Raw genomic sequence first — 15,682 nt, forward strand, 5'->3', positions numbered from 1 at the left:
TCTTTGCTTCAATTAGAGAGCAGGGATGACATGCACATTTCACTTGATCCCAAAGTACTTCACTGCCAGCGAGGTGACATGATGAATAATGGATGGTGTCCCTCCTGCGTTTGTCTGACGGTGGCCTGCAGGGTGAAAAAGCATTTTCTCAATAAATGGATCCACATTTATTTCTGAAACGCATCTAAAACAGCCTAACCCTGACCTTTAAAGAAGAGAAAAGATATAAGAAAGTGATTCACACCGTCTCATGTGCAGTGTACAACATGTGAAATGTACTGACCTCAGGCATTTAAGAACAAAGAAAAAACTATCTGATCTTAACATCATCACATACTTAAATACACAGTGAAGAAAGCGGTATTAAACAAAAACTGTAAATTAATTCATAGTTCATGAAAAAACATTCCTTGCAAAGATACTGAGGACCTGAAATCAAGTCCTCAACGGTAACTACAGCTCTGTAGGTAAAGTGGCTTGATGGTTCAATCAGAGAGACAAGTCAGATGAAGAAAAGATAACAGTTCATTATTAACAGATGATATGTGTTGATAAAGTTTTGACAGAGTCTTTAGCGCTTGGACTCTACAGGCAGATTTGTAATGGACGGCGTCTGCCCTGAGCAGCAGCAAGCTTAACCCCCAAAAAGACAAAATGAACAACATTTCCCCCAAAACAATGTTTAATTACCAAGCGGGAATGAAACTGTTTACAAATGAGCGATGAAGATGACATAAGCTGCTAACAGAAGAAGCATAACGAGGAGCATGACGGGAATTTGAGGAAAAGAAAATCAACGACTTACCATGAATGAGTGGACAGGAACAAAAGCGCTGCAATGACCAGGCCAGCACTGACCAGAGCATCTACGGTTTCTTGAGGACAGCAATGCCCTGCTTGCAATGTATCGGCTTTAGCCAGCAATGGCTAGTGACCTGAATAGCAGCAGTTTGAGTGTACTGGAATAACAGGCATGAAATGATATGGATTTGGCTCAGCAGTAAGTCTCCGTTACATTCCACATTTAATGAATCATACATCACTCATAGAACATTGAATGGATTTAACCAGAAGAGGTCAGCAGTGACCTGAGAATGAGCAATGCGATGGATCTGACCCACTTGGATATACGATGTACATGACGTCACTTATTAGATACCATGATGGTGAGCAATTACAGACGCAATGAAAATATAGCAGATAACCTATTCAAGATGATGAGAATACAAGAATGTGAACCACTTTTAATACAATAGAATGGATAGAGCGCTAATTACAAGGTACTATGATACAACACCTCTCACCCGAAATCACATATCAGAAGACAATAAATATGGGCAATTAGTAAAACATAATGAAAATGAATTGCAGAATGCACATAAATAGCTATTAGTGAAATACAATGAATATAAGTAATTGGCAAAATAGATGAATATGTAGTAATAGTAGAATACCTGGATGTAAAGAATTAGTTGAATATGTGAATATTAGTAATTAGCTGAATTACATATTAATCAGATCTGATGAGTTATCTGGAAATAAAAAAACAAATATAAAGGAAACAGTGAACAGCAAAATAGACATTGAGCCAACACGCCACCACCAGTTATATGCATGTATTGAGAACGTGGGCAGGAATGATCACGGAAGAATTTACATAATTAATGATGCGATAATAGCAGATTATGATAGCAGGCAGCAACATGAAAGCAGTAGCGGTAATAAAAGCTCCGACACACGTCTTACGAGGGATTTAAGGCAAACTTAAAGAGGTATGGAGAGCATGAACAATCATTTTATCTGTACTTATTGTATAGAGAAAAAACACTTATTGTACTTATTGTATAGAGCAAGTTAAGACGGAACTCGTTATGGACCTGGAATGAGATTCCCCCACGATGCTCCAAAAAATGCAATTACACTTAACAGATCCCCAAAGCTGCTGCTGCTATGTATGTGAGACCACATGTCAGAATAAAGTTACAAGCATGTGAGGTCACAAGGACTATGATGCAATGACGGGTTACAATATGTCATCATTTAGCAGACGCTTTTATCCAAAGTGACTTACAATTCAGATTCTATCACACTGCAGGAACAGCTACGGGGGCAACTGTTGGGGTTAAGTGTCTTGCTCAAGGACATGCGACTAGTGGAGCCGGAGCCAGGGATCGAACTGACGATCCTCTGATTGAAGGGCGGCTCTGCTCTCCACTTAGCCACATTCACCACTTCTTATCCAGCTACTCTAGGTGATCCTACTTTACACCTGAGAATATTCGTGACTGCATCTATTGTGACAATAGTACTGTGACAAATCTGACTACAGACAGACAAGCAACTGGAAAAGTACTAAAGACTTCTGTGGTAGTTCTGCTACAGATGACATTCTGTCCATGATTTCACACAAGGTGAAAACAATACCAGCCACTCTAAGGCGACTGGACTGAGTACTTAGCCAAGATATAAATCAGTATATTATTTTTTAAAAAAGTTTTGAAGATCTGAATGATTTTGACCAGAAAGACATCTAATGTCGAAAGACAGAGAAACAGGTTATCAGAGAGGACAGCGAGCACAAAGTAACTGTGAATCAAAAACTCCACCACAACTTATATGCATATGTATACAGAATCTAAGCGAGGCACCTTTACGGAGCGAGCACATTCACCGCCATGTGAGAAAGAAGAGTGGATTCATCCTGGGAAAAACACGCCGCAGGGGAAGAAATGGGATTGGACAGAGAGAAACCGCGGAAGTCCCAGACCCTAGAGGAGCTAACATCACAATGTGTGCAGCACTGTCCCACAATGGTTTGCTGTTACACAAACCACTCACTGGCCTCATTCATTTCTCTTCTGGTTGACCTGCATAATCCACTCGTTCCAGTGGAGGAGAGAAGCTGAGGGGCAAGGAACTGGCCTCTCTTGTTTGTTTTGTGGGATGATCTGGTATTCCACCACTCTGCTGCAGTCACAGCATCCCAGGATGTCAGTACTATTTCTGCCTCCATACTCCCCTCTCCTAAAGCATAGGAGTGTTTCTCTGCGTGGAGGTGGAAGGTGTACGACCACCATCCACATGACCACAAGCTCTTACTGGATGCCATGAATGCGGGGCGTGGAGACACTTCTTCTGAAGACTGCATGGTTGGATTAAACATTCCAGAAGATTCTTTCCAAGTTGAGGAGGACTGGAACCCCCAACAGTACTGTACAGTTGTGCCTGATTAGACTGCACATGTTGTTGATGTTTCTGGATTTTCAGGAAGTTAGTTTTTGTTTCAACTTTTTATTTTGCAAGTAAATTACTAAGTGCAAGGATATGAAAAAACCGTGTGTTATGGCTGACATTGTTTCCTTTCTGAGTGGGAATAGTTGTCAGTGTTTTGAGACATGTATGAAGTGTTTTGGATGCATGTTGGTATTGCAGACTGTAAGAGTTTTGAAAAAGTGGCTTCAGTATTGACCGATGCTTGTTGCTAATTGCAAACAAGTGTAAATGATCCGCTAGATTAAAAGATGTGTACCGAAGCCCTGAGAGGCAAGTGAGAAGAGAACAACTGGTGATCCGTTTTCTAAGCGCGATCTACATGCTTTTATAAGCTGTAATACTCCTGTTGGCCACCAGAGGCCGACATGAACCACACTGTTGCACGAGGTGGCATGTTACATCATTACCGTGAACACACACTGCAGTTTATTTTGACTATTATCTATCACATGTAAAGCATGTATTAATGAGCAGCTGAAACAAAACACTATTCTCTCCTGTTTGAGTAACGTTTGCTGAAAACTACGATGACCAGCTGTTTTAGTTACTGACCCTTTTTCAGAAAAGAAACAATATATTTGTGAGTTGTTGGTCATTATTTACGTTGCCAGAAGGAACCAATGGGCTGAGAGCCAGAGAAAGTCAGGAAGTACTGAGAGACGGACACACAGCAGTTTTTCGTGTTTTCATGCCGACCGTTGACAATAAGAAACATATAAAACAACACACAGTACAGTAGAGCAATAACAACACGGTCAGACCAAATGCAATGTGGCTTGAACAGACGAGAACTTCTTGAGAAAACCAAACTTTATTGATGGTTATTGATTAGTGGAAGAACCATAGTGCATGCACATACAATGACTGAGTAGGAAGCCTTGTTTTGAACCACAACACCTACTGGAAGCAGAGCTTGTATAAAGTAGTTCGGAGTCAGACGTTCAGCATAGTGAGGACTACCAGTTGTCCAGTTTCTGAGCCCAGCAGCCCCGATGCTCTTACTGCTGCCTTTTCTATAATGTAATGCATCTGAGAGGTTTTCCTATCTAATCTGTTATAAATACAAAAAGGGAGATATGTAACAACACCAGTAATTGGGAATAGTTGTAAACAGAATGTGGCACAGGAAGCGGCCCGTAGGCTGGCTTGCAATGCAGCCGTAGCAGAGCTCCTGTTGCCCATGTAGTGCTTTTCAAATACACTGCAGATTTATACCATTCACTTCTATTTACATCATACTGTAGATTAGCCTGTTTATTTCTCATATTAATTTAGTATTATAATATTCAAACAGTTAATTTTCAAGAGTAAAGTTTGAGTTCTAGGAAATAACAGAAATGATAACATGTTAAGAAGAACATGAGAGGAAAGAGAATCAGAAATTACAGAACTGACAAAAAAAGGTTCGCAAAAGTTGAAATATGTCTCAGGTTTATCTGAACAGACAAGTTACATGTGCAGAAGGGTCCAGCTGACCAAAAGAAAGCAATCAAATCAAAGAATGAGAGTATGTACATTGTGATTACATTGTTTGTAAAGAGTTCATAAAAATCAGAACAATGGATAGAAAATAAGATAGCTCGCCCTAACAACTGATCTACTCCTCTAATTCTAAAACATCATACCATTGTGTTTTCATATGAGAGAACAGTTGAACTATTATACATTGTTGGATTATTACACCGTACTTTACATTCCTTCAACTTTAAGAATGAAAGAAAAACAAAATAAGACAAACTAAATGAAGAAAGAGATAAAATAGACACATGGGCTTTGACCACTGATATACATATATCTATATATATATATATATATATATATATATATATATGTATATATACATATATATATACTGTACATATATGATTAACCTATTATATCACCAGGCCTTGGCATGTAGTTGATGGGTAAGGGATTGGACATTCCTTTAACCAGCAATTTGGGTTGTTGGGGTTTTTCCTGCAGGGTCTTAAAACTTTGAGGTTTATGCTCATGTTGGGGCGGTTTGCAGCCGAGTGTGAAGCGGCGGGGATGAGAGTTAGCACCTCCAAATCTGAGGCCATGGTTCTCTGCCGGAAACCGGTGGATTGCTCCCTCCAGGTGGGGACGGAGTGCCTACCTCAAGCGAAGGAGTTCAAGTATCTCGGGGTCTTATTCACGAGTGAAGGTAAGATGGAGCGGGAGATCGACAGACGGATCGGTGCGGCTGCAGCAGTAAAGCAGGCGCTGCACCGGACCGTCTTGGTGAAGAGGGAGCTGAGCCGGAAGGCAAAGCTCTCGATTTACCACTCGGTCTACGTCCCTACCCTCACCTATGGTCACGAACTCTGGGTCGTGACCGAAAGGACAAGGTCGCGGCTACAAGCGGCCGAAATGAGTTTCCTCCGTAGGGTGGCCGGGCTCAGCCTTAGAGATAGGGTAAGGAGCTCGGTCATCAGGAGGGAGCTTGGAGTAGAGCCGCTACTCCTTCGCGTCGAAAGGAGTCAGCTGAGGTGGTTCGGGCATCTAATTAGGATGCCTCCTGGAAGCCTCCCACTGGAGGTTTTCCAGGCACGTCCAACTGGGAAGAGACCCCGGGGAAGACCCAGAACACGCTGGAGAGATTACATCTCCCAGCTGGCCTGGGAACGCCTCGGGATCCCCCAGAATGAGCTGGAACATGTTGCCGGTGAGAGGGAGGTCTGGGTCGGCCTGCTTGACCTGCTGCCACCGCGACCCGACCCCGGATAAGCGGTGGAAAATGGATGGATGGATGGCATATATATGTATATGTTTTTTTTATTTATAGCTCCTGTATATAGAAGTCATCACTTAAAGCAGTGAATATGTTGGAGGTGTATCTGATGGCTCCTCCGTACAGAAGAGGACATTTAAAGTTCAGATTTGACGTTCGTTGACTTTTCCTTCACAATTTTTCAATTCATCTGATTCGTCTCAACAAATCTCTGCTTTTGACCCTCATTTTTTTAAATATCACAGCATGTGGGCTAAGCAGTTAAATGGTTGAACAGTTTGGTTGCTATGGCAATTCTTTTTTCTCATGTCATAATTTGTATCTATGTAGAATCCGCACTATACACATAACACCCCAGATACGTCCATCAGAAGCTTTGGCTTGAAGAGATGTGAGATATGAGCAGTGCTGACTCACACCGCTCTCTCCCTAAAGAGGGAGCTGAACTACACCTGGACATCTGTGGAAGCTGAGAGCAGCTGTCACTGCTAATACTTCTTGTCCTCTTGTATTTTCCTTTTCATTACCTTATGACAAAGCAGAAATGCCCTCATTAGAGACATTCTTCTCATTCTGACTATAGTAACATCAAACAGAGAATGTTGTTATTATGAAACACACATCATTCACCAAAGGAGAGAAAAAGATGTGGAGAGCTCGTCGTGTAGTTGTGACTTAGTATCTCATGATTATCAGAGGTTCACCATGTCAGTATGAGTAGTTATTGTTAGCCTGTGTAATCAATGGAGCCATAGGAAGTGATGTGCTGATGATGTGGGTTAAAGGATACTATTCTACCTGGACTCTACCTCCTCATGTTTCTGCTTCTCAGTGACTGATGAGGACCTCACTTCATGGACCAGGTCCAGCATTGAGGGAGAGCGCTGCAGACTGTAATGTCATCTCTCAGACGGCTTACATAGTTGTCGGACGTGTCTGACAACATTGTGGAAATAATGGCTTCTTCTTGATCCAGCTTTTTATTCCGTCTCGTTCTGAAATCAGCTCAATATTTAGCCATGACATGGACATCTTTGAGATAACAATAAGGTACACTTTCTGTACTCCGACACAACAAACTGTGACAACAACTCTCACTCACGTTTCCACCGTTGTCTCCTGGCAACAAGTCACGTGACATAATAACAAACAGGAAGAGTTGAATTATCTCCACAATGTTGTCAGACGTGTCCAACAACTATGTGAACCGTCAGCGGCAACAACAAGCTCTTTTACTGGATGCACATGGACGGTGAGGAGTCTCCCTGAGAGATGACTTACAGTCTGTAGCTCTCTCCCTCAATGCTGGACCTGGTCCATGAAGTGATGTCCTCATCAGTCACTGAGAAGCAGGTGGAACGTACCTCTTATGAAGGGTTTTTATATCATGTTAACGGCTATGTTTTGGTGTTGAGTGTAATATCTGTTAGGTGAGATGTTAAGGAGAAATATCTGTGATGCTGCGTCAGTCAAAACACGACTTGTGACTGGTGTCATTGGATTGCACTGCTATAGAAACAGCTTGGGTCAAAGTTTACTTGCTGTCAGCTGCTGATCCTAAATTCCCACCAAATCAGACGGACTGCTCATAGCTACATTTGCAGCATCTATTCTCAGTGTAAAGCTCATGCACATGCTATTCTGATTGGGCCCAGACGTTGACGTTTGGTGGATGATGATTATATTTGACATATGTTAGAGATGGGATTTTGTAATTATGAGATAGAAAGTCAAACTTACATGGAAATGTTCTTTCTTTTTCAATGTAATGCAATGTTGTAAATTACAAAACAAACCTCCTCATGTAGCATTAAATGGTATTGGGCTACAATACATGCAGTTTCCATGACTATGGAGACACTACATGGGATTTTGTCTCTTAAAAGAATTATTATCTTGGTTTGGCAAAATAACTATGAGCAAATGCCAGAAAGGTTGCAGCCACAAGTAAACGACGTGTTCTCATGGTAACAAGACATTTTAGTTTTGGAGATCTCAGGATGATGGACTTCATAATAGCAACAATGGCTGTTCTCAGCTTCTTTTGCTGACCCACCCTGCTCGCAAAGGTTCAGAGGAGAACTTTTGGTCTTTGTCCATGTTTTCAAAGGCTCCTTGACTTCCTCAAAAGATTGCATTGCTAAACTGACAGAGGAGGTGCCAAAGAAAGCTGACACAAGTAAAACAACACATGACTAGCATAGTCACCATAACACTCTTACAAAACAGAACAACCCGATGTGTGACTATGACCTATCTTACAAGGTTGGAGTTTTATACAAGCCCTAACAACTTGAATCTGATAAATGTGTCATTTTTGTCCTAATCAGCGCTCTAGCAGCTCTCTAATAATACTACCATGGACAGAACTACAGCTGATAATCTAGGTTGAAATCTTTAGAAATTAAAAAACCACAATATCAAAATACACAGCACAAAATATCTGAGGTATAAGAGGAAAAATATCAGCTGTCATTTTATTCTTTTTTTGTACTTCTCACTTAGGAGAAGCTGAAATGATGCACAAACTGCATGTATTGCATTACCCAGGCCTCCGTAACTCGTTCTCCCTGTAAGGGTTAGGGTTCATTCACTCACACACTCGCGCTCACACACACTTTCTTTCCGTCCTGTTGGAAGGTTGAGTATAGGTTGGAGGTGTCGCTAATAGGGTGCGAAGCGGCTGTAGCCTCCCCGGTATATACTAGCCTGGAGAGAGGACAGCACTAGCCCCACGTCGTCCGTATGGCTCCGAGTTTTCGCATCTGTCAGCGGGGTGAACGCGTTCTGAAACAGACACACAAACGCACGGACAAACACAGTGGTTCACCCGCACACACACAGGCACACACACCCAGGAGAGAATGCACAAACACACATTCATAGAAACACACACACACACACACACACACACACACAAGCCCTCATTAGCCTCTTTAGTCCCGCACACACTACAACTAGCGTTTCAACATTACATTACCGTTATTCCAGTGCAAACCCATGGGGGGATGAAAAGACCAATGACCGGAGCAACCGTCATGCAGCAAGCACAGCGAGACGCTTCATGCCAGGGGTGCATGCCAACTGCTATGTGAAAGAAATCCAGTCAATACAACTGTGAACAAGTGGAGTAAAAGATCAAAGAAATCAAGTCAAAAGGTGATTTTAAGCAGAATGGGAACCAGGAGGGGCTTAATCTTGATGATGGAACTTGCTGGTTTTCACTGGGTGGAGGTGATGGAGATTTTGAGGTAGTTGCAGCATTTAGCAGCAGTCATTTTAGATGTATTATGAAATGTCATTTATTTCTGTGAAATTCACAGTTGAAAGAGAATGTTGAAAACAGTTTCCGCTGTACGTGTCCAGATGAAATTGCATTTATGAATCTTTTTACAAAGCTGTCCATCAGAGAAGGAGTGACGTTCTAACTGGCCAGACATTCTCAGTGGTAGATGCTCCTACTCTTAGAATGAATCCTCTGCCAATCTGCTTGTCTCTAATTCAGGTAAAAGTTCCACCTCAAATGACCGACCGTATTTCCTCAAACTCAGAAGGTATGTGATAATATCAGTGCCTTGCAGGGGGGGAAGTATATTGAAGTTCTTGCCGTTACTTCTACCTCAACCTTCATCACTTCATTTTGTTCTCCTTCATTCATCCCTAAACACACACACGTTTAACACCATATGGTGTAGAAGGACATTAGAAACACTTCATGCTAATTGTTTTTCAAAAGGTGTTCATGAGCTTCAGTCGTAATGTGGAAACAACATGGGCACTACTTTATTGCTTAACACAACACCACATGAATGCAGCAGGAATGCCTCATCCCACAGTGTGAACAAATAAACAGACAAACGAGCTGACCACATTACCTCCTTATCCAAGCTAACTGTATGTTACTGACCTAATGTTAGCAGATGTGTTTTCTTGTTGAAAATCATGATGGTTCTTGTATGAGGTTTTGGCAGGCAGCTGCTGTCTCTTCTTCCTGGTACTGTACCAGCACTGAATCTCATAGTGGTACGGAGAGTACCGGACCGTACGGGCCTACTTCAACCCCTGCTACCGAGAGAATCAGCACAATGGGGATTTTGGGTCATGTTTATTGTTTTCTCCGTGACTTTTTTTCTGTCGAGAAGTACGGAGGCTTCGCTGGCAATAATCAATGGAAGTTATGACATCATTTTGGTTGCAAATTCCCAAGGCTCATCTTGCTCCACAGCATGGATAGGCACCAGAGGAAGAGGTCTTTGTGAATATTATAGAAACATAAGTAGGCTTATATAACATCTAATGCTACATATAAATATTTTGTGGTATGATATGTTTAATATGTTACTCTAGTCTTGAACGGGGGTAATGAATGAATGGCAGTTTAGCTGCCTAGTGCACAATCACTACTGTCCAATCTATTCCTACATCCTTTGATTTGCGACCATCCTGGATTTCCAAGCAGTTTCGCAATCATCTGCCACAATCTATCTTTCAATTCCTCATCTATGTATGCTTTCATTTTCCGTCGAAAAGCGATTTGTGCTGGGAGAGGAATGAAGTGAATCAGTTTATCAGATGCCAGTTTACGTGGCTCTGAGTGGTCAAACAGGTCGACAAGACAAATGCAACAAAACACAAAACCTCAAATGTTGGACCCTCACTATTGTTTTCTGAGCAGGTTTCTTTGTCGGTGTGTAAACATGATCGACACAATGTGAGATCATATTTATTTTTAAACATGCAACACTTTCGGAAGAAACATACAGACGTGTGTGCAAAGACCTTTCCATGATTACACAGATTCATACGGTAACTGTTCTTTGGAAAGATAGGTAAAGAGACAGCATTCATGGTTCCAGACAGGTTGCTAATCTGGTGGTTATTTGTAGGATTAGTGGGACTAGATATCAACTGAGCACTCAGCAGGCAGCGGCATTCAGACGAAACTTCCCACCATGCTAGTTGGGACAGCTGAGCTCTTTGCATGGGTGAGGGTTGGATTCAGGGGTAGCTGAAAGGTGCATTAGTTCAAAGAATGGTGTCAGAAAGTTTTCATACCGGATGGGTCGGATAATTAGTGGCTATTGGTAAGACTAATGGAACTAGAAAAAAAAAAAAAAAGTATATCCCAAATGAGTATATTAATATACAGTATATGCATCCAGGTTTGCCTCCCTCTGTTCTCTGCATCAGAGTCTCTATTTCTACGCATAGCAACACGTTTTTTTGAAATTTACAATTTTATTCATTTATATTTATTGATATTCTGTTATATGAAATAATTCATGAACAATGATTTTACTAGAATATCTTATAATGTGTAGAAATAATATATTGACCCAAATGTTGTAGGGAAAGCGGAGAATAAGTCTTCCATTAAACTACATTTATACCCAATGTACAGGGATATCCAGCCTCACATGTGACTGAAAGGAAATGATGATATATAACTAAAATATATTTTTTAGACTCTCCTCTTCTCCCTAACAAAATGAAGTGTAACAGATTATTAAGAGAGAATATATGAAGAAAGTTGTGTATGGTTCTTTTGTAAATCAGAGTTGATAGATATCCACACATTTGAACCAGATGGTTAATCAGAAAATGAATACAAACTAAAACTCAGTGGATTCTGTTGTTTGTCAGTTCACTTCGGTCCGCAGTGATGTTATGCAGCATCCTGATCAGCTGCAGCGTCCAGTGACACAGATTTCTAAGAAAGGGGTCTGTTGGTGTCATGTATCCTTTTTCCTGTCTCCTCAGAGATCCGTCCTCGCTTCTCGATCCTCAGTCCTCAGAGCAGAAACAAGGAAATTGGAACATCCTTCAATAGGGCTAAATGGAACTATTTCCAGGACAAACAAGGAGCGGGAAGCAATTGGAATTGGGAAAATGTAGTATTTCAGGACCTAATGATAGGTCAAATATTTAACATTAGTAATGGGCTTTCAAAAAAAAGGTAACCCAATTTGCGGTATGTTTAATATTGATATGTTAGCGATGTAGCCATACATAAAAATATATATCTTATATATCTTTATTTGTCACACAACTTGCGTACTTCAGTAACGGCACTCCTGTAGTTATTTTAACCCAAACCACGATATTTTCCTAAACCTAACTAAGTTGTTTTGTTGCCTAAACCGAACTTCATTTTTTTCCTGTGAAGACGGACGGCTTTTGTAGGAAAACATAAGAAAATGAGGAGGAACTTTTTGTAAGATATTATACAAGAATAAAGAATATTAGGTGTAGCATCTTCGCCAAAGACATTGGTGTATTGTATTGACACTTTAAACCTTATTTGAAGCCAAAACACAATGAGCTGTTGAGTTTGGATGGTTCTGTTTGCCAGGAACTTTTGACAATCTTTCCCTCCAGTCCGCTCAGCTTTCTTCACTTCTTTCCTCCTTCGCCTCTTCCAGGCGGCTGCTGCTTCACGAGGGATTTAATTATCAAAATGACTAATTATTTCATTACCAGGGAGTGCAGGGTGAGGTGGTATCCACCAAATTAGAAATGTAATAACTAACATGGACTGGGCTGCCAAAGCATGAAGACATTCATCACCTTTTACAGGCGGGATTAATGTGTCATTTGGACTGCCGTTAGCAGCACAGACAATTCAATTAAGTTTAAGTGAGGAGATGTCAGCGCTGCAGAAAAGCACAGCAACTGAAGAAGAGGATGGGGTGGGAAAGGGGGTGGGGTGGCAGTGAAGCGTGTGTGGAGATTGTGGAGTGCAGTTGGTGGAATTAAATATATAGCTAACAATGCAATTGTATATGTACGTATATGAACCAATAGACTACTTAAGAGAAGGCGTATTGATTGGACACACAGATACACACAGTCAGCTCTGGTCTGCTCTGCCTTTTGTCAAAAACATCCAAACAGCAGACAAATCTTAACTGCTTCTAATTACTTGATCTTTAATGCTGGCTGTTAGCATGTTTGGTGAGCTATCTTTGGAAGGTGCTTTAGATCCTACAACCCTGCACATGATGAAAGTAAACTCTTTATGGGCTTAATTGGCACAGCTGTTGAAGGATAGGTTTAGATTCGTTCAAGTCCATCTCAATACAAGGGCATCATTTCCACTGTCTCCCTCACTCACTTTACAATAAAAACCTCTCTCAGCATGTCTTACTTACTCTTACTGTCTAGCTGCCAGAAGGAGGATCTGAGTTGCTAAACGTTTTGATTCACTCACCTGAGTCAACTTCAGTTAATATTGTACACATATAGCAGTAGGGAGTGGTGTGGTGACGACTTAGCAGATATTTTGGCCTGGCTTTAGCCTTTCAGGCTACAAAAAAGCTACCTCAGCGTATTGGTAAAGGTTGTCAGGGCTGTATGCTGCGCAAAAGGAGTATCTGCAGACACTATTCATGGCCCAAAATGCACTGACCACTTTGTCTCTTTCCTACAGTCAATTTTCTCCTAAAAAGAGGTTGGAATTGATCATCAGTCAGAGACCACAGCACAGAGCTATGGGTGTACCGGTCAGAGGGCAAAGGGCCAATGGGTTATTCATTTTCGGAAGAGTGGAGGAGATTCTCACTCCCAACTTGTCAAATACCGCAGCTTTCTTGTTGGCCCTACACTTTACTATGACACTCTGGGTAACCCTCTGCTGTCAGTTCTGGACGTGCGTGTTGTATCTGTTAGTTATCGATAACTTGAAAATGTTTGGATTTGTGGGTTGGGGTTTCATAAGCAGATTCATGACTAGGGGATTCAATACAATTTTATTGATCCCCACTCTTAAGGTCGGATTAACTTAACGAGCCTTCCGGGCACAGGCCAAGGGGTTACTACCTGTTGGAAAGTCAGGGAGCTCAGTTGAAAGCACTACAGTGCTTCTCCAAGTGTCAGGATACCACAAAGAGTGTTGGAAAACACTGTCTGTTAGTCAGATCTCAGATGTAAATTCCATCCCGGTCGTGGAGCAGTGGATCAGCTCTTTACTTACAAGGCTACTGGAGGGGAGTTTGCCTAGTCCAGTCTGGATGATAGTGCTCTGTAGCCTTGAAGAAGGCCATGTCTCCCAGGGTGTGTTTTAAGGAGTTCTTCGGAAGTATGGGGTGCCAGTACCATCGCTACGTGGCTTGTATAACGCTGTGATGATATTCTCTGCAAAGATTGTACTATTTCAGTTTGAGATTGGATCTCTGCTTTTTTTCCAGATAATGTAGTTGTGATGGCTTCCTCAGTCGTCAGTCTTGGAGTGTTCTTCACGTGTGAGGGTAAGATGGAACACAATTAATGCAGACGCTGTACCACACTGCTGTTGTGACGAAGGAGCTCAGCTTGAAGGTGAAGCTTTCAATTTACCAGCCAATCCAAATCTCACCTATTGTAATGAGCTTTGAGTAGTGACCGAAATTATGAGAACACAGATACAAGGCAAACTCATTTTCCTTGAAGAGATCAAACCCCAACACTTGAATTATATAGAATAACTTAATTGCATAATGGTGCAACATGGCGGACTCTAAGTTAGAGTCCGCCATGTTGCACCGTTATGTTTCTACAGAAGCCCAGAATGGACGTACCAAACACTGACTCTAGAGAGACTTTCACGTTGTTATGTTAGCTGAAGGCCATTGTCGTTCTCCAACATGCTTGGTAAGGGAGCAGTGGGGAGTTCAGTTGGTGGCAATTTGCAGCCTGACCACTAGATGCCACCAAATCCTACATACTGGTGCTTTAAGGCCTACAATATCCTACTAGGGTCAAGCATCAAGCAGTACTGCATCAAGGTTAATTTAGTTCTAACAATGTGACATCGCCCGTCTACGCCCCTCCCTCTCCTCCTCAGCCACTGAAACACTCATCCTCACCTTCATCACCTCTCGACTGGACTACTGCAACAGCATCCTGTACGGCTCATCCACCAAAATCATCAACAGACTACAATACATCCAGAACTCAGCTGCCCGTCTGCTCTCCCACTCCCGCACCAGAGACCACATCACCCCAGTCCTTCAGAACCTCTACTGGCTCCCCATACAGCAAAGAATCCAGTTCAAGATTCTCCTCATCACATACAAAGCCCTCCATAACCTCGCCCTTCATACCTTTCGGACCTCCTGCACCGACACGCTCCCAACCGCAACCTCAGATCTGCTGACGCCAACCTCGTTACCCCCCCTAATCTTTTGAATTGTATGGTATCTAAGAGTTATGGCCAATATTTTTTGTAGCTATGGCCACAAAAAACGTATCAGGCTTATGTTGACAATACCCTAATCAACAACACCAAATGCAATGATTGGTCAGTTAGTCTCACTCCACTCAAGCCTGTGCACCAGGTGCAGCTCTAAACAATGTAAATACAAGCAGCTGACATGCAAGACATGAAAGCTTAATTTTAAAATGTATTTTGGAGAAACATTTGATTTTAAATACTTTGAAAAAAGGGATAATGTGGGATAATGCATGATGTGAAGAGGACCAGAGATGGAACAAATTTGTGTGGCAGGCACGATAGTCTTACCATGGCACCAACGCTGTATGTGGCTGCTGGAGTGAGTGTGTGGCTGTAGGGGTCGGCAGCATATACCCGTCCGTAACTGTAGAAATACATGAGATAGCAAAGGATGGTTAACTCAAATTCCATCTTGGCAGTCTAGCAGAGACTTAAAATGAGTTCACATTAGTTCTGTCTTGTTT

General features: G+C 41.8%; 1 protein-coding gene across 9 annotated transcripts in view; it reads right to left on the reverse strand.

Moving 5' to 3' along the window:
- Window positions 1-5,989: 5,989 nt before the first annotated feature.
- rbfox1 (RNA binding fox-1 homolog 1) overlaps window positions 5,990-15,682 on the reverse strand; it is a 154,424-nt gene continuing 144,731 nt past the window's right edge. For 5 of the 9 annotated variants that reach the window (XM_031871168.1, XM_031871167.1, XM_031871162.1 and 2 more), the window contains 2 exons: window positions 15,507-15,582; window positions 6,996-8,794 (listed from right to left, as the gene is read on the reverse strand). In XM_031871168.1, coding sequence (XP_031727028.1) covers window positions 8,672-8,794; window positions 15,507-15,582 — 199 coding nt within the window. In that variant the 3' untranslated portion in view covers window positions 6,996-8,671. Of the gene's footprint in view, window positions 6,535-6,995; window positions 8,795-15,506; window positions 15,583-15,682 lie in introns of those variants that run through there. The other 4 variants (XM_031871160.1, XM_031871164.1, XM_031871166.1 and 1 more) reach the window with 4 other exon arrangements.

The sequence above is a fragment of the Anarrhichthys ocellatus genome, unplaced genomic scaffold (assembly GCF_004355925.1).
Source record: "Anarrhichthys ocellatus isolate YVR2014 unplaced genomic scaffold, GSC_Weel_1.0 scaffold56, whole genome shotgun sequence".
Classification (NCBI taxonomy): Eukaryota; Metazoa; Chordata; class Actinopteri; order Perciformes; family Anarhichadidae; genus Anarrhichthys; species Anarrhichthys ocellatus.